The 27,764-nt window shown below is 32.5% G+C and overlaps 3 protein-coding genes across 8 annotated transcripts; 2 read left to right on the forward strand and 1 right to left on the reverse strand.

Moving 5' to 3' along the window:
* The first annotated feature begins 364 nt into the window (after positions 1–364).
* shf (WNT inhibitory factor 1) lies at positions 365–13,487 on the forward strand. Of its 5 annotated transcripts, none has more exons than XR_013261083.1 (8): positions 365–772; positions 2,785–3,027; positions 3,122–3,286; positions 5,294–5,494; positions 10,643–10,738; positions 10,819–11,043; positions 11,111–11,656; positions 12,318–13,487. XR_013261083.1 is itself a non-coding variant. In XM_077439186.1 (7 exons), the coding sequence occupies exons 1-7, from the start codon at positions 610–612 to the stop codon at positions 11,122–11,124; spliced, it is 1,092 nt and encodes a 363-aa protein (XP_077295312.1). In that variant the 5' UTR covers positions 365–609; the 3' UTR covers positions 11,125–13,425. The 5 variants fall into 5 exon arrangements, 3 of the variants coding, with proteins under 3 accessions (XP_077295312.1, XP_077295313.1, XP_077295314.1); XR_013261084.1 differs by having other exon boundaries at positions 412–772; positions 3,122–3,265; XM_077439186.1 differs by having other exon boundaries at positions 10,819–11,028; positions 11,111–13,425.
* On the reverse strand, positions 6,781–14,591 carry Coq7 (ubiquinone biosynthesis protein COQ7, mitochondrial). The gene is made up of 4 exons (XM_077439189.1): positions 14,499–14,591; positions 10,458–10,589; positions 10,153–10,381; positions 6,781–10,068 (listed from the first exon to the last, which is right to left on the reverse strand). The coding sequence occupies exons 1-4, from the start codon at positions 14,574–14,576 to the stop codon at positions 9,791–9,793; spliced, it is 717 nt and encodes a 238-aa protein (XP_077295315.1). The 5' UTR covers positions 14,577–14,591; the 3' UTR covers positions 6,781–9,790.
* A 22-nt stretch (positions 14,592–14,613) lies between these two features.
* On the forward strand, positions 14,614–27,725 carry ewg (DNA-binding protein Ewg). Of its 2 annotated transcripts, XM_077439190.1 has the most exons (11): positions 14,651–14,761; positions 16,296–16,532; positions 16,729–16,853; positions 17,340–17,652; positions 17,726–17,838; positions 17,913–18,041; positions 20,404–20,562; positions 22,432–22,500; positions 22,585–22,732; positions 22,835–22,965; positions 24,818–27,725. In XM_077439190.1, the coding sequence occupies exons 2-11, from the start codon at positions 16,313–16,315 to the stop codon at positions 25,016–25,018; spliced, it is 1,608 nt and encodes a 535-aa protein (XP_077295316.1). In that variant the 5' UTR covers positions 14,651–14,761; positions 16,296–16,312; the 3' UTR covers positions 25,019–27,725. The 2 variants fall into 2 exon arrangements, with proteins under 2 accessions (XP_077295317.1, XP_077295316.1); XM_077439191.1 differs by lacking the exon at positions 20,404–20,562 and having other exon boundaries at positions 14,614–14,761; positions 24,818–27,719.
* The last annotated feature ends 39 nt before the right edge of the window (positions 27,726–27,764 follow it).

Here is a 27,764-nt window from a genome sequence, read left to right on the forward strand (position 1 = left end):
TTAGTTGCGTCGCAAAGCTCGGTCAAGCATGTGGTTCTGCGTAGCAATTTATACATGATTCAATGACGATAAAAATGCATGTTAATCATTATAGATTGTGATAATAATAAATATCTGAATTGTTTTCATTATCAAATTAGCTTTTAACTTCGTTTTGAATGTATTTTTCTCAATTTTGAGTGGGGGTTACTTTGTACCCCCATGTAGCTGCGCGTGTGATTTTTGAGGTATCAGTAGGTATATAATTTTTTCGACTCTCATCTGTTTCGGCCACCCGTGTGCATTGCACACATTTGTAGATATAATATATATAGTAGGCGCGGCCCTGTAGTACTAGTAACACTAACAAGCTCAAAGTTAGAATAAAGGGGATATGGGAATGGGTGTGTTTGGTCGTGTTTGGTGTGGCGTAATGTATTTGCGTTTGTTTTGTTGTGGTGGGGGCGGCGGCCTACCGGCTAGCGGCTATAGGTTGCTCCGGTCGCTCGGCTCGCCTCCGCCCCCTCGTCTCCCGGTCTCCTGGTCTCCTGGTCTCCTCGTCTCCTCGTCTCCTCATCTCCTCGCCGCTCCCGTTCCTCGTCTCGTCTCCCGATCGGTCCAGGAATCGCGATGGTGTCCTCCCTCGGCCACCTCGCCGTCTTTTTATTCTGCCTCTGCGTGACCGTCGTTTCGGCCAGAGAAAAGAATCACAGGGGCCAATCCAAAGGAATTGATAGACCACAGAAAGATCTCTCGTTATGGATCGACGAACGTCAAGTCAAAATGTTCAGCGGTAATTTATTCTAACATATATAACATATGTATATACATCTTTCTTCACTGTTTTAGTAGAATCAGAATTCGAGTTCACCGCCCGGTTAATAAACCGCAAATCGTCGACGCGATTCCCGATTACTTGTTTGCAGCGCAATTCTACTTAAATACTTGTATATATGTTTCTGTGGTTATCCTTTTTAATTTAATTAAAAATGACCTAATAATTTTGGTCGTCATAATTCTTCTTTGTATCAAATTCAAAGCTCTAAACTCAAATTCTAAAAAAAATCATCGTTACACACCTTAACTTCCAAACCTCGCAAATCCAGTTTTGGTCGAAAACAAAACTAAAAATAAAAAAAATGTAAAGTTTATCATTTTTCCCTTAATCATATATATATATATATATATATATATATATATATATATATATATATAATATCGCTATTCTGTGTATCTGTGATAACGCTCGCCGTACAATAGTAGTCGTTTCGATTCGACATACATATGTACGTCACAGCTAAAACATTGCTAACAAAATGTATGAGTATAATGAAAGAAAAACTTCTACATATACTGTTTGCTACCAATGTTTCCTATAGGCAAGTCTGTGAACATTTATTTAATTAATGAATTTTTCTATTGGTGTTTTATGTTTTTCATTTATAGGTAGGTAGGTCGTTTATACGTTTTTTTCATATTAAATAATTAAATATAAATATTAAGTTAAATATATTTAAAAGGTATTTGAAAAAAATTCGACCGCGTGCGGATTGAACACAGGACCGACACATTTCTTTTAATTTTTTATTATTTAATAACTTAATATGGTAACACCCATACGATGATATTTCATCGGGTACAACACTAGTAATAGTATAACTTTGGATTTAAAGTTGGTGTTATGATCGAGATGAAAATTGAACACATGAAATCCAACTGAACATTCATGGACCGAACTAGGCAACTGCTTTATATTTTTCACATGATTATTATAATTTATATCTAGTTATGATTATAGAGTGGATTATTAGGGCGATGACAAATGATAATACACGATCCAACAATGCTGAATGTAAGATATAGATAATAGCAAAAGCGTCCCAAAAGCATATTGCCCTAACCACCCTCCACTGTCTAGTTATGATTTTTTTACTTTTATTAGAATGCTGCATCAAGTCAAGTGCACTCAAAGTATGCTTAAAATAACGAGAAGAGATTAAAAACGGAATGCTTGGGTTAGAAGTATGGAAAAGGTGGTTGATGTAATGGTGAGGGTAAAGAAAGTGAAATGGGAACGGGCGGGTGACGTAGCTAGAAGAACGGGCGAAAGAAGCGCTTGAATGGTATCCGAGAGAATGTAAAAGGGCGCAAGGAAGGCTACAAGGGAGATGGCTGGATGAAATCAGAAAAAAATGTGTGGGATGAGGTGGACGAGAGTTTTGCTCAAAACAGAGACGAATGGAAGCGTGATGGAGAGGCCTTTATCCAGCAGTGGATGGTGAATGACTGAATGATCATGATATGACGTATCGATAAATGAAATTTCGACTGATTTGTACTCAAAATTGATGGTCTCCACTTTTAAATTATTCTATTCAAAAATTCAATTTAGAAAAACAGGTGCAATGAATAATATAATAGTCATTGAAATGATTGGTCTTAAGAATTAAAACTATCGTGTTAATTGTATACTCATTAATAATACAAACATTCATTCATTATTAAATAAATATATCTAGAAGTTTACACTATGGCTAATCTGAGTATATTAATTGGATTACACACTGACGTATTTTATTGAATGTGTAATCAATATGCTAACGAAAATGACCTTAACCGTTCCGAGAGGTCCGTATAGCTATTATGCTAGAATTATGTATCTGGCGAACTAATGAAACTTGAAGAAGATCACTATGTGAGATGTGATGATAAAATTTGAGAAGCTTTGACCAATTCATCTGTTTGAATTTTCATCCAAATGTACTTTTTTTTTTTAATTAAGCTTATGTTGAATAATAATTCCAGGTTTATCGATGGAAATTTACGCCATCATTAATGGGAATGTGCTGCCTTATATTTTGGTCCCAAATTTCTCACAAGCCTTGCCGGTGATACCGTCTGAAGTAAGCTATGTCAATTTTACGTGGCAAGCTGGAAAACGGAAGTACTTGTATCATTTCGATACGCTGAATTCTTCGGATCCTTCCATCCTGAAGCCGCCCATTATATCCATTAAAACGAAAGGCAGAGTGCCTCGATATGCGAAAGGTGATTTTAACCGCTAAACTGAAAAGTTGATTCTTTGTATTCGGAATATATATATATATATATTTTTTTTGTTGTATTTCTTTTTGTGTTTTAGAGTTTAGTGTCTTTTTGAACTGCTCGGGTAACAGTAGCGGAATCGCCACGTTCGAAATTGGACTCGTCATACAGACTAGTAAAAAAATATTGCTAAAAGGTACTCCTCTTCGACTTAGCTTAAAAAAGGAATGTGCCCAGAGAGGTGTGTATTTAGCAAAAGCAGGTATTGTATCGCCAACGCAATTTTAACGCTTTAGGATGCATGCAAGAGAAACGTTACTTTTAATATACATACATACATATGCATAAGTGCAATAAATATGTAATTATACTCTTCTTTATCCTTGTTACCCATCATTATATTGCATATATGTATTTCCAACATAAACATCATCCTCATTGAATTAATATTTATATTTAGCAGATTGTATTTAAAATTGTTGGGTTTCCTTCTGCTTTTTTTTTTTTGTTTATTCACACATTATTTTTCAATGTTTTTGAATTTTTATTGTGTTTTATGTTCACTTTAACCATGTTTATGTTTGTTTTTCTTGCAAATGTCCTCAAGATTTTGCTGCATGCTTTTTATTCAATTTTGCTTACATATTATATTTGTCAAACTTATGCTTTTTAAATTAACTCGTATGATAACTGAAAACGTTTAAACAGTTTGTAGTAAAAAAAAAATACTTATTATTATGTCAGCTTCGACAAATCGAATGTTCGAATTTTTCCTTGATACGTAACTGTTTGTTGGTTCGTAGAAAAACAAATAAATTTAAATAAACTAAAACTATTCAAATAAATTAAATAAAATGTTTACTATTAGATTGTCCATGTTGAAACGGTTTATATTACAAATACCGAGCGAAGCTGGGTATAAACACTAGTTAAGTCTTGAAATTCAAATGCTCGATTTGTTATTAATTCTCTGACCGCGATATTATATTTGAGTATACTTGTCAGTTTTTGCCATTTAAATTTTATATCATTATTCCGAAAATATGCAACAGGCAGCATATTTTAGAACATATGTACATACGTATATAATAGTTTAAGTCATTGTTCAATTTTATTGTTTTTTTTTTTCAAAGATTTTATGCAAGAGGTTGAAGGATTTTACATTTACTTCAAAACTGTAGCTTTAAAGTGAGCTTTGTATTTTATATGTTATATTAATATGCATTTACTAACTGTAAAGGCCCATTGGCTGACTGGAGACGCCTAAATCTTCAAGATGTGCCGTCACAATGAATTGAAGACTATTACAAAACTTCAGTGGTGAATGATTTCTAGTAAGCTTGTTCTTACGGGTCCTTAAGTAATTTCAGAAAATTTGTGCTTTTTATGTATTTAAAAAATAACCGTAATTTTTTTATATTTCTGATCATTTATGTATTTTATAACCGATTCAATGTCATTTCACTGCATCCGTTTCAACGTGGACATTTCGTCGAGTGACCTTTTCACCGTACTGATATTTTACCGCACGGTGAAATGTCCTTGTGGTGAAAAGGTCGCGCGTTGAAATGACCTTGCGGTGAGAAGGGTCCGCTGTGAAAGATCCCTACAGTGATACGGATACGGTGAAATGTCCAGACACGTTTATAATCATAAGTGAAAAATAATGAAATATATATCCAGATGAAATTGTCTGGTTAAGATTTTATAGCAGTTTTAAAGGTCTATATATGCTTTATAAATATTTATGTAACTATTTAAAACTTTATTTTTATTTAATAACTTAATATTCTAATTGTATTTATCATGTCAATGTTTGCGACAAATGTATAAACAGTGTTGAGCTTTATTAAAAACTTATTGATTTATTATTGTGAATCGAAATAGTAAGATTTTTCCGATAATTCGCAAATTAATGAATTGTAAAAAAATACAATGCATGTATGCCATTTGCATTATATTTAAAATATGCAAGTGAAACTAATATTACCTATGACGTTTTTGAAAAATTGTTTAATTTTCATATTAATTGTTTTTCTATTCAAAATTTGAGTTTAAGGTTCAATTTATATGGAAAAAAAAATTTTAAGCAAATAATTGAAAAAACTTAATTTAATTGATAATTTATTCCGTCATAGTAAGGAGAGGTATTTCGGCAAAACATCAATAAAAAAAAAATGAAATTTTTACCTATGTAGTTCATATTGTTTTACGACTTCTTGGAATGATTTAAAAATTGTTTTATTTACAGTAATTATCATATTTTTAGGTCCCGATCCTGAGTGTGATAAAAAGTGCGCTAATGAAGGATGGTGCAATCACGAAAAAATATGTCAGTGTCCCGAAGGATACATGGGTCAGTATTGTAAAACGGCTTTATGCTATCCTCAATGTATGAATGGAGGTAATTGTACAGCACCGTGGATATGCAGTTGTCCTCCAGGATATCAAGGAAGACATTGTGAAGGAGGTTTGTGTATTACTTATTGCACATATATACATTGATCAACAGTTAAACTTAACTATGTATATACATATTTTTGGATTTTCATCGATGGATCTATTGTAAGACTTTTGTTGTATCAAGGGAACGTTAAATATAAAATTTCATTGATCCAACCAGTCGATTTCTCTAGACAAAAATTTCGAAATAGTATGTTTTTTTTTCATAGTTCCGATATGTTCACTATTTTAAAAATAAATAAATGATCAATATTCACCTATTGGCGTTTATTTCGGTCGATTTGTACGAGAATCTATAATCACCACTTCGCACGAAAGTCCCCATACAAAGCGCGCCGCGCTCACATTGGGTATGGGGGAAGCGTTATTCTGAGAAAATCATCATTTTTTTTATGTTCCTGTAGTTATTTTGAAAATAAAAGTCGTCAAGAGCTTCCTTTCATCTGAACACGAAAAAAATTAAGAATTTTATGATATGTGAGGAGGGCAAAATGACCCATTTTGACGTAAAACAAGATGTTTTGCTCCCGTTCCCTTGATATTGTTGCGTAGGGGTGGGTTGAGGATCCAAATGAAAGGCCAAAGTCACTTCATAGCATTTATTGAGGTTCATATTCAAGAGGTTCACGCGCAACCAGCGCTCGTTCCAGAATACCCCCTGTACCAAGTGTACCTCCTTTTAAAACGCAAGTTGCTCACTACAGCTTCCCCAATCCGTTTATTTATCCATTGTTTAACCTTTCCGTCACGATGTATAGAAATGAGCGCCACAGTCCGATGGGGGGAACTAAGTGACCCCAAGAGTTTTAAGTCCAAAGTTAGGTTGTTTGATGCACAAATTTATTGTAAAGAGGTTTTAAATATATTGTAACTTCTTAATTATAATGTTTCATCATAAATTACGACATTTGATCGAAATTTAGGAAAACATTATGGTGGAACAGAGACGTGGTGTCGACAAAAGCGCACGTTCTCGAGTATAAGCATCGTCTGCTTTGTGACACACGTTCCAGACCACGGGGTGTTTGCAAAGTATACATAACATTTTAAATGTTTATTACGGGATTAATTTTTCAAATAAAAAATGATATATTTTATATAAATTTACATACTATATTATAATGTACTTATTTATACACTAGGTACAATAAAAACATACATATTATTTTTATAACAAATTAAAATATTACTAAATGAACTATTACAAATTAAAATATTACTAAATGAATTATTACAAATTACACACATTCTTTACAAAATATTGCTATTTTTTGTATTCTATGGAGGGTACATATTGGTTTTTTACATGTAGAACATTGAAGAAGTGTCTTTCTGTCATCATTGCGTGGACAAAAATTGCATCTTGCTCGTCTACGAGAAAACGATGGTGCAGACATTTCTTCGTTTCCTGTTTCTGTTCCGATATACTTGGAATAAATATCAAAACTGGCTCTCTCCATTCTCTTAAGAATATTCCGTTTGTTTTTCCTTTCATTCACATTATTTTCCACCAACTGAATGGCAAGCTCTTGAATAAATATTTTGCGACGGCTTCGATCGCCTTTTCTCCAATCTGGAAACTTGGTAATCCATAAAATATAGGCATTCAAGGCAGCTATATCTATCACCTCCATAAAAATTCTAAATGGCCATCTTCTAGTCTGCCTCACACAGGAGTACTGTCTAGTCATTTTATCGGAGGTATCGGAAGCACCTTTCGTATGGTTATAATGTATGATTATTTCCGGTTTTTTTTTATGTTGTCCGCTAATTTATTATCTCTAAATTCTGTGCTCAAAAGAGCTACCGCTTTTGTTACTTTGGGAACATAGGATACCAAAGTCATATCCTCTGTAAACCCAAAGAGACCTGGACAATTCTTCCCTGTTTCTATCAGGTTTGAATTCAAAGTGTATTTCCCTCTTATTTGCTCTAAGTGTTCCAGTAATTGTTATTTTTTTTTCCAATAATTGTTTTGCCAGCGGTATCGATGTAAAAAAAATTTCGGTAGTGACGCCTCATCCCGAACCATAATATGGTTGTAGCAAATCCATCACAACACGCGCTCCTTGTTGGATTTCCCTTTTATTATTTATCATGCCAGTATATATTTAGCGCATACGCTGTTTCTGAATCAGCGGCCACCCATATTTTTATTCCATAATGACCTGGTTTGCTTTTCAGGTAAACACGAAATTTGCAATTTCCGCGATACACTGTCATCAATCGTGATATGTGTACCTGGGATATAATTTATTTTACATGCGCACACAAATTTATCAAAAACAATCTTAATTGCTTCCAATTTATCACCGCTGGAATTCATCCTTTCTTCTCTGGTCAATCGATCATCGGATCTGAGCACGCTAAATAATTCAGAAAATCGGTCTCTTGACATTGCTGCTGAATAGAAATGTTGTTTGAATAATTCATTTGTTGTCCATAATTCTTTAAATTGTATATTGCGGCCATTTACTCTTCCAGAAGATAGTAATATTCCAATGAACGCTTCAATTTCAATATCTTTTTTTCTAATTTTATTTATACTGTTGCGTAGGGGTGGGTGGAGGATCCAAACAAAAGGCCAAAGTCGTTTCACAGCATTTATTGATGATTAAGGAGATACACGCACCGCCAGTGCTCAGTCCAGAATGTCTTGATATCGCCTAACTACCGCCTTATAAGGGGCAGGTCTCTCAGGACATCTTTGACGTCTGATTTGTTATGGTCACGTACCTACTCGGATATGTCTCCCCACGACATTCGGTCCCACGGTACCATGGTATAGGTCACTTCTGAGAAAGGACCAAATAGCAGCCATTGTTTAGCCTACATGCACTTCGAGTCTAGATATAATCCTTGAAACCAATTATAACGGTCACAGTCTCTGGGATGCTATCCGGCCTAATCCGATTGCAACTAACCGGCGGTTAGTTGCAATCGGATTTTTTTTTTAGTATACGTACAATCTTTTTTTTAGTATACGTAACAATACTATCGCGTTCACATTGCTTATTTGTTTCATTGCGAATATATTCCATTATCTTTTTCGTTAAAAATAAATGAAATGTATCTTACATTGAAATGATAGTTTTACTCGAATCAGTTAGGCCAGGGGTAAAGTTCACAATATTTGCAGACCGAGTTCTCGACTGTCTAGGAGGTATGGATTTCCACGAAAGTCCAGATTTTGAATGATATGTGATTTAACTATCGTTCACTTCTCCTCTTTCTTCTTCTTTTTCTTCTATTTCATCTTCGGTTTCAGAACCGTAATCTACGCAGTCTTCTTTGTCAGTTATGTTACAGTCCTCAATCTCAATATCACTGTCAAATTCATTATTAGTGTCACTCTCACAATCGGAGCCTTGCAAAATTTTAAGTAACTCTTCGTCGGAAATATATTTTTCTGCCATTTTTTAATGATTAGGGTAAAACTAAAATAATTTGGAAAAAAAAAACATTGGTAGGATTAGGGTTAGCAAATAACAGTCGTGAATGCTTTTTATAGTTTTGAATATACTTACGCAGAAATAGTATTACAATGTATGATAGAAAAAGACGCGCGAGCACTGAAAAGCGTTCACCTAACTCAACAGTTGCAATAGCACTGCAGTTTTGGGTTTACCGGTAGCTGTGGCAGGAAGGATGACGCAATTGCCGAGAGTGCATCTCACACGTATACAAAATTTATAAACAAATTTTGTATTTTATTATTTTCTCTTATTTGCGGTTGAAAAAAAAACCTGATTTTTGAATTATATATTCTTTGGGACTTTTTCAACAAATACAAAAAGTTTCAAATGTGTAGTATATATATTAGAAGAGTTATTGGAATAAAATCGAAAAGTTGGGGTAAGTAAATTCCCCCATCGGTACAGGAAGGTTAAGCACGTACTGTACAGTCTCACGCTCTCGTCCGGATTCTGAGAACTAGTGCCATTCGGCCTAGTTGAAGGTCTCCATTGCCCATCCTCGAATGTACTTAGCCAGCAGATCTTTTTCTCCCGTTTTCCCACGTTACAATATAACAAAAGTTTTCCGCTAGGTTAATCGATGAATATACAAAATTCACGTTTTTCGCTCCATCTTTATATGTATATGTGCATATATGTAATGTGGAAGTACTTTTGTACACTCAACCTTACTGCTCCTACACTCGCATATTTTTGTGCATGAAGTTTTGACGAAGTATTATAATGTGGTAAAAGTCCAATATAAGATAATATAAAAATTTATTTTATTAACCACATATTTTACCATACCCTACCTATAATAATACTTGTAATTTATATGAAATGCTTTATATCACTTTGGAAATTTGAATTGCAGTTTTGCATCCTATTTTTATGGTTTCTGTTAACGCTTTGTAAAATGGAGCTTGTTCTGCGCCTTGATCTAATCCTGTGTCGTGATGTTCTTGTTCTTCATCTCTGAATTTCGTTATAGTGTCTAATATTTCCTTATCGATAGTGGGATCGTCCATCAATGTCCTGAGTTGGTCGTTGTAGTGTTCTACAATAACGGTTTCCACTGCGACTGTACATGCCATTGCAGCTTTCTCTCCCATCAGTGCAGTACCTTAAAATTAATCAACCAACTTTGGTATAGTCGTTATATGATGTTGATAGTTCAATCAACTCCACAAGTTTAAAACTTATTTACCAGCCCCTAATACAAAACCAGCTACATTCCAAATGGGCGTCAACATTGTAGGTCGAACTCTATACTTCTTTATAAGCTCTTCGAATTTGGCTCTGTGTACTTTTTCTTGATCCCACATATGTTGAATTAATGGACCACTAGCGGTACTACCTAGTACTGCCATTTGTCCAGCGTATATTCTATCTGCTCCTAGCTCACCAGCGTGATCAACTCGTATGATGGAATCTAGCTAAAACATATGGATTAAAATGTTATAATTTTAATTTACCAAGGAAGTTAAATTATAAAGTAATGTTTTTATTCACTTTTGATGTAGTACAGACGGTGTCTTTAGAAATCGCCCTAAATGTTTTCAAATTGTATATGTTTGAATTTGAAACTAAACGTCTTTGCATTATTTTAACATAAGTTGAACTGTTCATCTTCAATTGATCTAACTGCAAAATAAATAAAAATCATAATATTAATTCATCATCATATAATGTTATAGGTATTTGTGCAGAGAAGTGTCTGAACGGAGGTAAGTGCATACAAAAGGACACTTGTGAATGCCCAAAAGGATATTTTGGAGCACATTGTGAACATTGTAAGTATATTTTTATTGTATGTAGACGTGTATGAGCGTAGAAAACACATTTGAATTTGTATTTCGTTTTGAAATTGCAGCGAAATGTGTGATTCCATGTTTAAATGGAGGAAAATGCAAAGGAGTTAACAAGTGCAGGTGTCCGCTAGGTCTCGGAGGAAACCACTGTGAAATCGGTAGGAGGATACCTCAAAGGTCCACGTGTAACAAATCATGTCATCATGGTACTTGTGGTCCCAACAATATGTGTACATGTCACTCCGGTTGGTACGGACGTCTGTGCAATCATAGTGAGCGTTTTGAATGTATGTATTACTTGAAAATATACCTTTATCGATAAGCAAATCTATTAATATTCATGTATTGTTTCAGAATCTGGGTGGTAGTCGATGAGCATTTCGTACTGTGTGAAACCATACATGAGTTTTACATACATTGGAGTATTTCCACATTCTTTTTAGATTTTCATGTAGAATATTTGTAAATATTGATTTATTTTTTTATGTATGAAATAATAATGAAATTTTACAGAATTTTTTTTTTTTAAGAATACGAAAATGAAAACTGTGATTTATATTAATATTTTCAAAATTTATCGAAATACATTTATGCATATTTTTAAGTCTCTTTTTATTACTTTTTTGCTTACCCAATGAATATCATTATCACAGTAGTTCTACATAAGTGCAATATAAATATTTATTACAGTTTGGAAAATTTATACATAATGGGTATCATATAACATGTCAGCTAGCATGGATACTCAGTTTTGGAATCATATTATTATTTACTAAAATTTTATATATTTCCTGATAAGTTGCTCATTTTAAAAATGATCATAATTTGCCAATACAACTCATTAGTTTTATTACTATTTAAAGTACACTATAAATTTTTAATTCAACCTTATTTCCATTTGTGTTCTGATTTACTGAATAAGGTTAATTTCAGAATCCCAGTTCGATACCCTAGACGCGTTACACTCTTTTCACTTGATCCTTTCAATACTAATTCCCAAAAATATTTTTATCTGCAGCGCGTTTATCGTATGTTTAACGGAGAGCTGAATGAGGTTGATCTGTTTGGTATTTCCCTACATCAATTCAGGTCTAACATCAAGAGAATCTTGACCGATTGATTCATTTTTTCTTCTATTCTATTTTTCCAATATTTCCATTATTTTTATACTTTAGTTTAGTTATGTAATGTGCTATTTAATCATATTATAGCTTTCATTCCTTTCCATTTCATTTGTTTATTTTGTATTTACCTTTTTCATTTGTTTTTTATATTTGTAAATTTCAATTTCTTCTTATATTCTATCTTATAACCTTTTCCAAATATTTTAATACTATAGTTTAATTATGCAATGTACTACATATTTTGTCATGCCTTTATTCTTTACTTTTTAATTTGTTTTCCTTATATTTATCTTTTTCATTTTTGTAAAAATCTATTATTGGACTCGGGTGTTACATATATTATTTATTTACTTTTTGTGTTTTTTATACCTATCTCTGTACATCCTGTCTGTTGATTTTTCAATTAATAAAATAAAATAAAATAAAATAAAATAAAGTATTATACGCTACACTAAAGTAACCATTTTTTTTTCAAATTTAAAACCAGAAGATTTGAAAATAGCTCAGCTAACATACATAAGTAAAAATAGTGCGTGCCGTAGACTAAGTAATTCAGTGTATGTTTATCTTTTTTTTTCATTTAGTGAAGGGATTTAATAACATGCATTTATTTTTAATATTATATATTGTGTTATGAAAGTGGTATTGTGAGGAAAAAACTCTTATTTAATGAGTAAATTGTACTAAAGATGAGAACCAAAGTGTAGAATAAAACTAAGAAGAATTAACAAAATTGGTTTGAGAATGATCTTTTGATTTTATAATCCCAAACTAAACTGGTTACATTTCACAAATAATAAGATCAACGCCCAAAAAACTAATACATATGGTAAAGTGACCATATTTTTCGAATTAAAACCAGGACTTTTTTTCTAAAAATAATTTGAATATTTCAGTTAAATAAAAATGATAATAAACATTAGTGAATCATGGAGGCAGATTCATGAAAATAAAAAATCGATTTCAATGTTTATAAGCAATGAGGTTTTCATGTGAATTTGTCGATATCGGCTCTTCACGTTTTTAATATTTAAAGTTGAAATCATTTTATCGAATAACATTCTACATAAGACTGGTTAAAATTATACTCGGTGTTAAGCAAACATTTTAAAATTTTAACATACAATTGCGTTTTACCATTGGGCCACATATTGTTCATCAAAGAAATAGTCATTGAGTACGTGCATTTGTTTTCCAGTAAACAGAATCAATATTCGACTAATTTCGAATACATTTGTACGATTTCATTCAATCCACCTGTTAGATGCTATTGAAAAAAAAAATTTTTCTAACCACTCTTTCTTAAGTGCCGATCAAAATTCAATTTGAACAAAAAACATTGCCAATGCGCACATAATCATAGCAGTTTGTTTTCGTCTGAAGACCTAATAAATAGGTCTATAATCATAGAAGTAGAATGCATAGAATGGTCATTGTTAACAAAAGTATCGTCTAAAAGCGAGCCATCAAAGAGAGAGACGGAAAGTCAGAAGAGAGACAAGAGAGAGAGAGAGAGACGAAGTTTAGCAAACAATGAACAAACTATGCCGTGCAGAGTAGCAACATTTTTGGAGGCTGAGAGCGATTCTATGCATTCTACATTCAATACAAAATAAATCCTTAAAAATAATTTATAATACACCCATTTATACTAACTTGAAAAAACTGCATGCCATATATAATATAATTCCGTTTGTTACAGAATATAATATGTGGAATGAATAGAATATTATATAACAAACTAACCAGTAGATTCTATGACAGAATCACTAATAATCATACTAACACACTTGTGAAGAGTCTCGGTGATAACAACAAAACGTCTATACCCTTCAGGTATAAACACAATCTGCTTTAGGTCATCAACTTTAGTGAGTCTTTAATTAATATTATGTATTAGATGTATTATGAGCATTTATAAGAATTGTAAATAGGTTTTTGAGCTTTTTTCCTATTATGCTGTACATTAACATTACAATAATATAATACTATGATTACTAACCAAATAAAATAAAATTGTAAAATAGAAAATGATCAGTAGATCAGTAGCTATTAAAATAGATATAAGCTGCATTGTGAACATAGTTTCGTAATGATAAAAAGCATTTAAAAATCAAATGCATTATACCTCTATGTATATAATATTTAATATATAATTTTGAAAGATGCTTTATATCTATGTATATATGCAAGTTTTGGTTCTTAGAATTCGTGACGTTAAATTTAATAAAAAAAAACAAATGAATATTCAAATAAATTAAATGAAATGTTTACTATTAGACTAGCCATGTTCAACCGGTATATATGTATAACAAATACCGAGTAAAATCACTAGTGGACTATACTTTTATTGTAAAATTTGAATAAACCATTAGCGAAGTGAAACATAAAACAAATAAAAAATAAATAAAAAAAGCCTTGTAAAAATTGACTGCTGTTTTTTGCACGGCAACTTTTGGACGCAAACATAACCTCCAAAACATCAACATGACAATTATTAAAAAAAAAAAAAAAACGACCGACCGAAATAGACCAGATCGTAACCTAGCATGTTAGAGATGTTACAAATGTTAAAATAAAATCAAATCATAGGGAACATTGCAGACATTGATACCAACGTGCGGAACGTGCGGCCAGAACGAACTGCGACAGGGATCGAAGCCAAAGTGGTGGTCGAAAGTATTGACGTATCGCATATATAAGGGGCGAGCGTGTGTGGGTGCGTGTGCGAGAGAGCGAGACAGCGAGAGAGCGAGTTGCGCGCGCAGCCGCGTCCGTGGAGGGGCTGGCGGGGGTGCGGGGAGGGGGCCGCGAGTGGATCGATGGTGTGTTGCGCGGTGTCCGGGGGCGGCGCCTTGTGAGCGGGCGCGGCGCCACGCAGGTGCGTACGCAGCCGTAGTGCTCGGGGGCGCACTGGGCGTGCTCACCAATCCGGGGGCAGGGCGCAGGCGCGCGGGGGCGCCGCGGCCGGCTCCGGCCAGGCCACGGCGCCCCCCACGCTCCCCGCACCCGCACCCGCACCCGCCCCGCTTGTTCCGAATCTGCCCCTCGCCCTTCCCCTCCCCTCCCCTGCCCCTCCTCGCCGTGTCCACTATTCGTATGTCTGCGATCGACCTTCGCGAGCTGCTGCTCCTCCACTCCTCCACTCCTCTCCTCTCCTCTCCATCGTCCGTTTCTCTTTAGCCCTTCGCATTGTTCCAACGGGTGTGTTTTGTGTATGATGAAAGTCCTATCTTTTTTTTTCTTCCATTATTTACAATTGTGTAACTTTTGTATTGAATATCGATTTTGTTGTTTGTATGCATGTCGATTGTGGCTCCGTGTTATGCCGATGTTCGCATCGTCCAATATCAAAAGTGGAATTCTATTTAGACCCACCCGAGCCGATATGATGTACACATAATATATATATGTAGATATACAGCATAAAAACAAACATTGAATTTGATAATAGGAGGCGACGGCACTTGTAACGTAATATTGTTTCCTGTAGTCAATTTCTTATATATATTGTACCGACTGTACGTCTACGATGTCAAAGTCGATGAAAATTACTGATGCAAGTCGGTTCCATTAGGAGAAAGTACATTTGCTTGTATATTTAAAAAAAAAGCAGTACAAAAACATTGCATTGTTTAATCCTTTGAGTGCTGATGTTATTTCTGTTGAGAGCCGGCTATGTTGAAAATGTCACCGACATTTTCAACTAGAATTATTTAGAAATCCAATAGAAAGCGGGTGTAAAAATTGTAGCTAATCCAAGCAAACCCTAGATAACTACTGCTGAGGATTTCGAGTTTTGTAAAGGTGTGTTTACACTCTCTAATATATCTTGCAATAATATAAAATAAGTCTATTGATGAATGTATTTTTCCAAAAGTAGTTCCATCTTCTTCATTGTTGTTAAAATGTAATGCTCACAATATAATTGCCAAGCCACAATCTAAAATATTCAGCAGTTGGGGATTTCCATCGGGTAATTCTGCTATGTTTATAAATACAGAAATTCCAGTATAAACGAGTTTTTATAAACGTTGACAAATTAATAACACAGATTACACGACCCATGTTCAATGCTACCTGGTAAGGCTCAGCGGGTAGTATTCTTGTTTACTTTGTACCTGCTCAAAATGCAACACCTATCGGCGTTTTTCAAACCCATGAACTTGTTGGCAAAACGCCGATTGGCGTTGGTCAGCATTCAAAAGGTTTAAGAACAACTAAAAATTTTACAAATCTTAGATTACGATAAAATAGTAATGAAAATATTCCGAGTTGATTGTAAAACGTAGATTATTCGAGTATATGAGGCAAACCACCTGAATAAATCCATACTTTTCCCGTTCCTACTTATTTTTGATGCAGATTCTAACTTTTTTACGATGACGTATACAATGTTTTGTGTAAATTTTCAGATACAAAATTCGAATCAATGAATTTCAAATCTTCATCTGATTATATGTTAATTAAAATGAACTCGGTGAAAGACGAATCCGTTGACATGATGGAGGACGGCGACGGAGGACTCACCGGAGAGTCGGAGAACGACGATGACGGATGTCCGTCGTCTCCCGGTTCGACGTACGACGATAGTACAGACCTCATTACCGTGGCAATGAGCGATGAAGTCACGGCACAGCTGGCCGCCGCTGGTGAATACGACAAAAAATTAAATCAATATTTCAACTTATAATACAAAATTGATTGTTTATTTATGTTATAAAATATGCAAAATGTGTTTCAGTTGAACTTCAATCGAATTTTTTTCATATATATGTCAAGCTATTCAATTTACATCATCATGATTAAAAAGTATCATTTTCTTATACATTCTGCTTAATTTTATAGGGCCTGTCGGAATGGCAGCAGCCGCTGCCATAGCTTCATCTAAAAAAAGGAAAAGACCTCATTCTTTTGAGACAAATCCTTCAATTAGAAAACGGCAACAAAATAGACTCCTTAGAAAATTGAGAGTAAGTAGACAAGCACCAAAACAATAATTTTATGTATATTTTTCATACATATATTATACCATGTCTTAAGATTTAATCATAACTAGCCAAAGTATACGCAGATTAAATCCAGATATAGGAATTGGACGCCATCAAAACTCATCTACGGTTCACGTCAGAGTGCATCGAGATTGTATACCAAATTTGGTAGTTAAAAATCATCACTTTAAAATAGAATTATACATAACATCTTCTTCAATATCTCTTTATATTTACCTATCTACTTTAAATATTGCTAATACATATTGTATTAGCAGTATTTCAGTGTAGAGTATATGAAATTTAATACATTACGCTTAAAGGTCACTCGAATACTGACTTCTAGATAATATTATCGATATATACTGCATATATATAATATGTTTAGTATCCAGATTACTATCGATACAAACGTCACATGTGCGAAATGTAAATTTTGCATTGATTTATTTTATTTTAATGCAACAGCAAACCATAGATGAATTTGCGACTCGAGTTGGACAGCAAGCGGTCGTCTTGGTCGCTACTCCCGGCAAACCCAACACCTCGTACAGGGTATTCGGTGCCAAACCGCTCGAAGACGTCATAAAAAACCTTCGTTCGATGATAATGGAAGAGCTGGAGCAAGCTTTAGCCCAACAAGCGCCTCCGCCAGTCCAAGACGATCCGTCTCTATACGAACTGCCACCACTCATAATCGACGGTATACCCACACCCGTAGAGAAGATGACTCAGGCTCAACTGCGAGCATTCATTCCTTTAATGCTAAAATATTCAGCCCGTAAGTATATAATATATGTATGTGTTGTGTTGAATTTCGTTCACTGTTTAAAATTTTCCGTATGATTCCATAGAAAGGGGCAAACCCGGTTGGGGCCGAGAATCAATGAGACCTCCCTGGTGGCCTAAAGAGTTACCTTGGGCTAATGTTAGAATGGACGCACGTACCGAAGACGAAAAACAGAAGGTTCCGATTTGTCCGTGTTTTGTATGGTTTCTTTCGTTTCTTTTTTTTTATATGCCGTATTGTATTTTACGCAGATATCATGGACGCACGCACTTAGACAGATAGTTATAAATTGTTATAAATATCACGGTAGAGAAGATTTGCTTCCTGATTTTTCAGAGGAAGATGAAAAAGCAAATACCACGATATCGTCATCGTCTTCGGTGAGTTTTTTTTTTTACATCAATCGATTGTGTAAAAGTGGGTGACGTCAAACTTTTCACTCTTCACTCGATAATTTATTATATTACTTCATTGAAACATTAGAACGTTGAAACACGGCGATTGAAATATCAAATATTGAACATTTTTACTGTACTAATGTTTCAACTGTTGAATTTTTCTTACACAGACACTCTTATGTAAGTACTCGTACACTTTCATAATAATTGCAAGCGAGTATTTTGTATCTACGTGTTGATAATGTGTGAATCGAGTGTATATTTAATTCTGTGTGATTTATGACGATGCTCTCAAAGTATTTGGAACGATTGGAAAATATGTATCATGTTTGTTTATTCAGTTAGATTGTGTTTTTTCAAATTATCACAACGTTTAGATAATTATTATATTATAATATTTAGACTTTTACAATTAGTCATATTATTGGGCCTGACGTTTAATCACAATTACATATGTTGTGATATTGGTTTAAATTTTAATCATATCATTGAATTTGTTGATATTATTACACATGCAAATGTGACTTTATTTACAATATGATTGAATCAATTATATTAACTCACTATGGGCCGGTAAACACGGTGTGTTTTTAAATCCTCCAAACTACATACAAATTTTAGATTCAAGCTTCCATTCATAGATAGCATCTTAATCCAAAATATCGATGGTAAATGGTTTAAAGCTTGATTTCTATTTTTCAATGAATTTATCGATAATATTCCAAAACAATACCGGTAAAATTTCGCCATCAATTTGAACTATTTTATCGCGATTTAAGTACATATACAGACATATAAAAATCGATGCAAATAACGTATTGTGGATTAGGTTGTCTGGAATTTGATTAATTTCAGTATTAAATGTAGCAATTTCAAATTGATAAATTAAATATGATTGGTTAAAAAAAATTTAATTTATTTATTATTACGAATTTACTTTAATGCATTTATATGACATTATTCACCTGATATTTATTTTTAATTATTAACGATTCAATATTGGTCGACGCTTTTTTAGGAAAAGTAACCACATACAGTTATCTAAATCCACGAAAAAAATGCTTTTTTTTTTCATTTTCCGGTAAATATCGATATACCGATATTAGGAAAAATCATTTTCCCGTTTATCGGTTTATGAGATTTGACGGTAAATTGCAATCCCTAATTCAGAGCAAATCCTCAGATATCAGAATTGACTAGTATTTTCTCAAATAGCATTCTCCTCAGATTTAATCTTTCATTCAAATGAATAACACAATGATCTATAAAATGTATGTTATAGTGAAATCATAATTACACTGACGTTTCAGTGAATTCATATCCAATTACACATCCATTCACTGGGTATAGTTACGTTTTCACTACGGAAATTACATATTCACTGGTCCCTATTAGTGAGATTATAATTTTTAACAGTTGAATGATAGTGAAATACCAACTTTAGATTATTTTATAGAATGCTATACGATTCAATAATTAATTGATATTATGTACTATGAAAATAAAATTTCTGATTATGACGACCTGAAACTGAATGAAACACACATATTATGATCGAAATAGAAGAAGGCTTTATTTCCATTTAACATTTTGAGTTCACTTATTTAAAAATTTTCTACAAACTAGTTTTAACAATCAATATAGCTTAAGTTATTAAAACAAATTTGTTAATAATTTTTAATTTATTGAATTATGATAATTCCATTGTTACATCCGTACTCACTACCTGAGTCAATTTCACTGTAACGTAAAGAAGCTGTATTCCAAATTTTAATTTAATTTAGAAATTATGTTTTCACTGTTACTTTGCGAAAAATACGTAGATTCTCATAATTTTTGGGAAAATTCGGCCGGTCTATAATGAGTTAATATGTAGACTGCCAAACTGTCAGCTTGTTGGTCAAGCCTGTTGCTTTTCTCAAGTCTCAATACATATTGCAATTTTTCTTGATATCTTTGATAGTATTGAAGTGAAGGTTCAAGCTTTGTTAGTCGAGTATAACGCTGCTTGCTGCACGGTTCAAAGAAGAGTAAGTTTTGGTGATTGGTTGTCTGTCTACTGAAGGTACATCTGCAATTGGAAAAATTGAATGAAGGAGTTGCTGCATGTGAAAAACGGAGCATTCACATTTACAATACAAAGACTGGCCGATCAAGCTTGAACCTTTATTATAATTATAACGGCAAGTTCATACTGAGTGTATTATTCCGATGTTGTCATGACAGTGACCGCTAACGAGAGTGAAACTAATGAACTGTTTATATTTTGAAAATTACATGTGTTTTTGTTAGAATACGCTAAGAAATGTGTGATCCGTTGAATAATCATGAATTGGTTGGTCAGATGACTGAACAGGTTAATCACATGGGTGTGAGTGGGTTAGGGGTGGTGAAGCTGCACGCAGGTGGGATGACCAATTCCCACAAAATGACTCAGCAGATACTATCTAGTGGTGTGCAGCAACAAGTGTGTCTCGATCCCCTCACGCTGACTGATGTTGATGTTGGTACCCGCTTATCGACTCATTTTAAGCACTCGTCTATTTGTGTTATAATTTCTTTTTTATTTTTTTAATTTCACTTTTTTTACAAAGCTTGTAGTTCATTTTACTGTATTGTATGTTTATTTTTTATATAGAATACACAATTGATAAACACAAATAGAAAATGTTAACGCGCGGTCAATGTAAAACGAACTTGCAATTTTTTTTATGCTAGATGATTTTATTGTTTTTTTACGTTTTAGGTTCTATATTATTGTTTTGCATCACGTCTTACGAGACAACGTTCAATGAATTTTATAATAAATATATAATATATGTTCTGAATTTGTACCACGCACTGTAGAATTGCTATGCAATTTTTATTGTTATTATATTATGTTTCCATTTAAAATTAGACGTGTTTAATTTACGTTTGAAAACTTGCACGTTTATAGCATGTTGTAGAAGAATTGAATATGTTTTTGTTTATTCTTTTATGTCAATTATTTATTGGGAAATATAATAATCGAGGCAATGAAGTTATGAATTACCCTGAGCAACAGAAAAATCACGTTTTTGAATTTACATTTATCGTTCGAATTAGTATGTTTAGATAAAAAAAATACATTGAAATAGAAAACCAATCCGTATTAATGTGGTGAAATTAAAAACTGACTAAATAAACGCACAACAGCATGTGAAAAAAATGTGCAAATATTTTTTACTTTTCGCTGATGGGTGTGATTTAACTGTACATTGAGAAAAATACTTTGTATCTTAAAAAAAATTTTTGTGCATTTAACAATCTCGTATTGTGCATCGAATAAAATATTTTGGCATTATAAAGTGACCAAAATATGAAACGATCATTCGAAAAAATAGATTTTAGCATTAGAATAGTTACAAAAAGTGGGAACTTTGCAGTCCTCCGCTATTGACAATTGTCAACTGTCAAAAGTGTTTACTTTTGTTTACGTATTACGTATGGATATGAAAGATGATGTCAGGTCGTAGAGTCGAAGCCAAGGTCGTAGGTGACGAAGGTCGTAAGCTGAAGAGTAAAAAAGAAGGAATCCAATAGAGAAAAGCGTTGGTTGTTGTCAGTTCGTATTTTGGTATTCGCGACGTTGCCGATACAGTTCATCTGTCATTTTAATACACATTTATATTTTTTTCAATGTTCAAAGCAAAGCTTCTAATGCAATCTGTATCCGTCATTTAGAAATGCACACAAATTTTTTTGTAATGTACAGAAACTTTTTTTAATGTACAAAAATTTTTAAATGCACATTTATTTTATAAAATGGACGTTTAAATTGTTCCCATAATTAATTATAAGTATTTCAAAGTAATAGAAAATCACAATCAATGAAAAAAAACATTTGACTATTGATTCCAATACTCACTTTTTCAAACTTTTTCATTATTGATTAGCTACGATCTGATAAATTTTTTTGTTGCTCAGTCTTACCAAATTGAAAAAATCAACGATGTTTGATTTTTTTAGGTCAAAATATTGTTATTATTTTAAAATCATATTATTTTTTCTATATCCTGAAACGATTATTTTTGTAGTCAAGTGATATGATTAATCCAGTTCTTAGTATTTCAGTTAATTATTTCTATATTTTTCATGTGCAATGGTATTTTATTGTTAATATGCCCTTATTTAGGCACTAAAATGATACACTTTCCAGTGCTACTGTAAATTAGTCTTTACATACATATTAGTACATTATTAAGTTGCTTATTTTTTTATGTATTATTTTTCTTATATTCCATATACTGAAATTATAAAACTGTTATCTCCATAATCTAAATTATTCAAGATAGATAAATTTTTAAAATAGATTGAAACGCATATTTATATGAACGAATTTTTGCCGCAGATGTCACAATATGCTCCCGCAGTATTACAAACGATAACAAACCCAGACGGAACAGTATCAATTATACAAGTAAGCAATATTTTTCAATAGCTGTCTATTTTGCTGCCATGCTCATGTTAATTTTATTCTAATTTACGTGTTTTTTTGCTTCAGATTCATACAAGTGGTGCCGACGGTGTACATACCGTACAAACTCTCGATAACGGAGACGGTAGTACAATGTCCGTTGACTTGAATGCAGTTACCGAAGCGACACTTAATCAAGACGGTCAAATTATCCTTACTGGGGAAGACGGTCAAGGTGATTTTTTGATGTTGAATTTGTTTTGAAGCAATTTGTCAGTAAATTTTTTGTTTGGTTTTTTTTTTTTTTTTGGTATGATGGGTAATTTTTCATCTTTAGGGTATCCGGTTTCAGTTAGTGGGGTAATCACATTACCCGTGTCAGGAGGAATGTATCAAACAATGGTAGCCAATATTCAGCAAATTCACACTGGTAGTGATGGTGCAGTTTGTGTTACTCCCGTTGTTCAGGTATCACCAAAATTCAATAATGTATTAAAAGTTACTCAGTCGCACAATGTTGATGGCAATAATTTACTATTGAACATGTACACTCGCACTAAGAAGGTTAAATTAAATTCAACGTAGAGTCAGATTCAATGTTTTTGCGAAAACCTGTCGAGGTGAATGATTTTATCGTTGATTATATACGGTTCGGGATTATTCCGCAAAAAGCGATCTCGCAAACGTCACTAAAATCTCGATGACGGAACATCTGGCACTCGAAAGTTCCATCCATCGAGAGCTACCCACACGAACTATCATACTAACGAGAACTCGAGTTCCAGATTATTCGATTTTCGTAGCAACGATTATCGTGCGCGCGATCGCAATGTGCGAAATAATCCGTTTACCATTATATACATACATATATTGTCAATTAAAAAAGATATTTAGTTTTCCACATTTCTCGAGTACTGTTCAAATGTTTTGAATTGTGATCTCTTTATATATTTAAAATTTATTATATCATGATGCAAAATTTGTGTCTTTTAAATAGTTACCTGTACGTATTATTTCTCCTTTATAAAGTTTATTATTTATTTAATATTATAACGAAACATGCTAGCAGTGGCGGATTTACGCATACTCGGGGAGGCGCACGCTTCAGGCCCCCGATTGAAAGGTCGGAGGCCCGAATATCTATTCCAATCTGATACGACATCATGAATCAATTTCTGCAGAAAAAAAGCGTTAGTTGTTTTACTAAATGCATCGCATTTCCAAGAAGATCAATGTTTGCACTTATTTATAGCAGGAATTTTACTTTTATTGTTTGCTCAAAATATCGCTAATAGGAATAAAAGTCAATGGGGGCGTTTATGCGCGCACGCACGCATTTCCGAAAATGCATTAAGCATGGCTTTCATCTTCTTTCGGTAACCGACAATTTTTTAAGTCTGCTTACGACGGTTGAAAATTATTTGAATCAATCTAAATTGGACATTCTAGCTTCCAACTACTCGCGGTTTTCACCAAACAGATTTGTTAATACCAAGTTGCTTATTTTGAATTTTTTATTAACTTTTCTGACAAAGAGGAGGTGGTATAGAACCTGGCCCTGTACATATATTTATATATAGGGCCTTCCAGAAATTTGTAAATATATTAGCGAAGTAAATCTGCCACTGCATGCTATTATAGTCAAACGGTGTTTTAACTGCCTTTGGATTTAAAAGTCGATTTTTAGTATGTTAATACATACATATGTACATATTATTACTTCAATGTGCCATCCCAATACACATGCTAACTTTATTTAATTGGTCGACTTATAAGTATGTCCTCTTAAATATAAAAAATGTTTATATTCTTATCAAAAATTGGGTTTAAACATATTTTGGTTTTGTGTACTCTTTCATACAATACAAACCTTTTTCATTGAGGTTTCACTAAATCATAAAATCTGCATACAGTTAATTTAATTTAATATGCAAATTGAAACATGTGGGATATTTTTTCTTGTACTTTTTGAATAATATATTTAAAATTATCGATTTAATGGTGACATTGATCGGCTCTTTTGGAAAACATGCTAAACCAAAAACTTTGAATGTGCTTTTTGTAAGTTTCGTGTACACATGTATATATGTATATATTACCTATCTACCTATCCAAAATTTTAAAAGTATTTTAAACTTCACATGATATATAATTCATATTTTTATTTTGTTGTTACATTTTCATATTTTATGTCTGTTTTTACGTTATATATTTAAATAAATATTTATTTTACAATAGTATGTTTTATTTATTTGATCAATTTGAGTATTTGAATATCGTCATTGCGTGTGTATTAATCGTTTTGTTTCGTATAATACAGGTGGATTCGAACGGAGACCCAATGGAAACAATCTCAATGGGGCCAGGAATGACTCAGATGATGATCCAAGGTCCTGCTGGTACAGAACCTCAAGTTTTGCAAGTACTCAGTTTGAAGGATGCTACAGTTTTAACAAAAGCGATGGCTGCTATTGGAGAAGTAAAAGCCGAACAATCAGAAACGATTGTTAGTGATCAATGAAAATAATTTAAATTTTTTTCTAGACTAACTTTTAATAATAGTTAAATTGAATGTTACCATTCATGCAAAGGAGCGAGTTCCTTATTGATTCACATCAGATAAAACTATGGTGAAAAATTACTGTACAACATACGTACGTTTGAAATGTTAATGTGTACTCGGAACTGCGATGGAGATCTGAACATAATGCATATGTAGCATTCACCGTATCCGTATCTCATGTGAATTGATATTATTTAATTTTGTTTATTTGATGATATACTTTGCCAAGGCCAACGGATCGATTCGATCGCCGAAAATACATATTTAGTGTGTTTATATATTGTGGATGTAAAAAAAATGTGAAAATATGTTTTGTAAATTTGTGAAATCTAGTCATAAATTTAATATTTTCGCAACTTAGTTGCGAATCTTATAATTTTTAATGTAATTTTGAAATTTCGGTCTGTACAGTTGTAATAATTTTAAGTATACATATTATATTATGATAATTCGTATAAAAATAGTACTCACAGTTAAGTTATTTGTTGATTTCTTTTTAAATTTTTATTTACCAGAAGGGGATCAGACATATTTCAGAGTATGGATTTAATTTAGTTAATTTTATTACTCACTTTTACTATATTTTTTTTTTTTGTATGAAGTCGTGGTAATAAAACGATTTCTTTTTTTATTTTATATTATATATATGTATGAATTTCCTTTGTTGGATTTTATAATGTCAATTTTCTTCAACGATTTGCAATAAATTTTCGACTATCAGCATTTAGCGAGTTTCGAGAGGTTTCGGAAAAAAATTGTCCATTACAATATAATGAAATATATATCTGAATCATTAGTTGAATATTATAGTAGTATATACCGATGTGAGGGTATTTGTGAACAATGGTGAAGTAACAAGATTTTATTCACATTCCACACAATTTTAAGTAACTTACATATGTAATGCTAATGTTATCCCATAATTTCCAGAAACAATACTGTATCTGTATATTATATACAACAACATAAACATACATGTATATAAAATGTAACTAATTATTTTTCAGACAGGCCATACTATCTATAGGCAAAAATATTCAGTTAAATTTAATCTAGGGAATTAGAGAACTCCTGTGACTAATATAATAATATGCATATATATATGTGAATTAATTGGTCATTGCGAATAGGTCGCAAGAAATTTAGTATGCCAAAGTCTTTTCAGTTTTGCATTTCGCAGTTTTTTTGTAAATATATCACTAAATCTGTTAACATAACCAATTGTATATTTTTAATAACTTTTTCTTTACTTTTGTAGATAGACAAAGTGAGAACGTAATTTCTTAAAAGGCAATTTTTTATTCTCATTGAGGAAATATTTTAATAGTTTATTATAGTTGCACTTTCGTTTATTCTTCCTTTTTTAATGACGTAGTTGCAATTTCTCTGAATAACTATTGATTATTTAAAAGTTTTTTTTTTCTTAGCTTTGCACTCAAATGTGAAGAAAACGCCGAAATAAAGGCATTCTGACCAGTTAACAAAATACTGTGATATTTTTTTAACAAAATTTATTTCAATATTTTAACATTTCCTTTTAACTGTTTGTAAATCTAATTAAAATAAAATAATAATAAAAAAAACACAGAATGTAAAAAAATATACACTGGTACCCGTTTTACGTTTAAATATTTGCACTTTAATTTTAAAAAGTACGCACACATACCCAATATTTTATTATTATTTCATACAATAAAAAGCGATTATTTATGATGGTTTTTATTGTTATTTATCATAATACAAAATTCACTGTATTGGCCCGAAGTTAAATCAATAAAAATACAAATAGATTGCTTTATATTCAAGTCTCGAATAAACTGTATGTAAATATTGATATATGACGAGCAAATTCAAAATATCAAGATTGTCCTATAGTCGGGCCAATATGGTAATTATTTTAAGTGAAACTTCAAAACGAGGTATATAAATCGCCTTGTACAAATTTGCACGTCTCATATACAATAATTAGCTTTTTAGTTAATAGCTTGAATGGCAATATATTTGTGTGCGCGTGTGTGTGTGTGTGTGTGTGAATAATTTTCAAACGTTAAAACATACCCAGTTTTAACACCAAGTTAGAATAATGTTAATTAAGCAAGAGTTGAATTGTTCTCAAAAGTTGTATGAATATTTAAAAGAAAACATTTCATCGAACTGCATTTTTAAATAATTGAACTAACTTGATTTTATAATAGATTTATACGTATTTCTTTCTTCCGTCAAAGAAAATTCGTCGGTTCGTACTGAGAAAATTCTGAACGCTTTGCGTGGTCGTTTGGTTACTTCCAGATGTTTTAGATTTTAAAATCGATTAGATTTAAACATATGCATTAACTCTTTATCCCAAAAAAAGTAATAACATTAGTTATAATTGTCTGTTAAAATAGTAAATTTTTGTACCTGCAAAATCTTATATGACTGGTAATTATGGATGTATTTGAATAGATTTCATTCATTTTTAGCAATATAATTGTAAATATTCGATGTGCAATCATTTTCATCATCATTATGGAGACATTTATATTTTACTACAAAAAAATGTGTCGAGTATGTTTGTTTTTTGTATGACGTATTAAATGTTGTGATAAAAAAATTTCTTCTTTAAAATAACTGAAATAGATTGTATATTAGTTCAATATTTATAATTAAATATTTATTTCAATTATTGAGTCTTTCTAAATTTAATCCCCGTCTCGCTCCTGAA

Source organism: Arctopsyche grandis, chromosome 10 (assembly GCF_051622035.1).
Source record: "Arctopsyche grandis isolate Sample6627 chromosome 10, ASM5162203v2, whole genome shotgun sequence".
Lineage (NCBI taxonomy): Eukaryota > Metazoa > Arthropoda > Insecta > Trichoptera > Hydropsychidae > Arctopsyche > Arctopsyche grandis.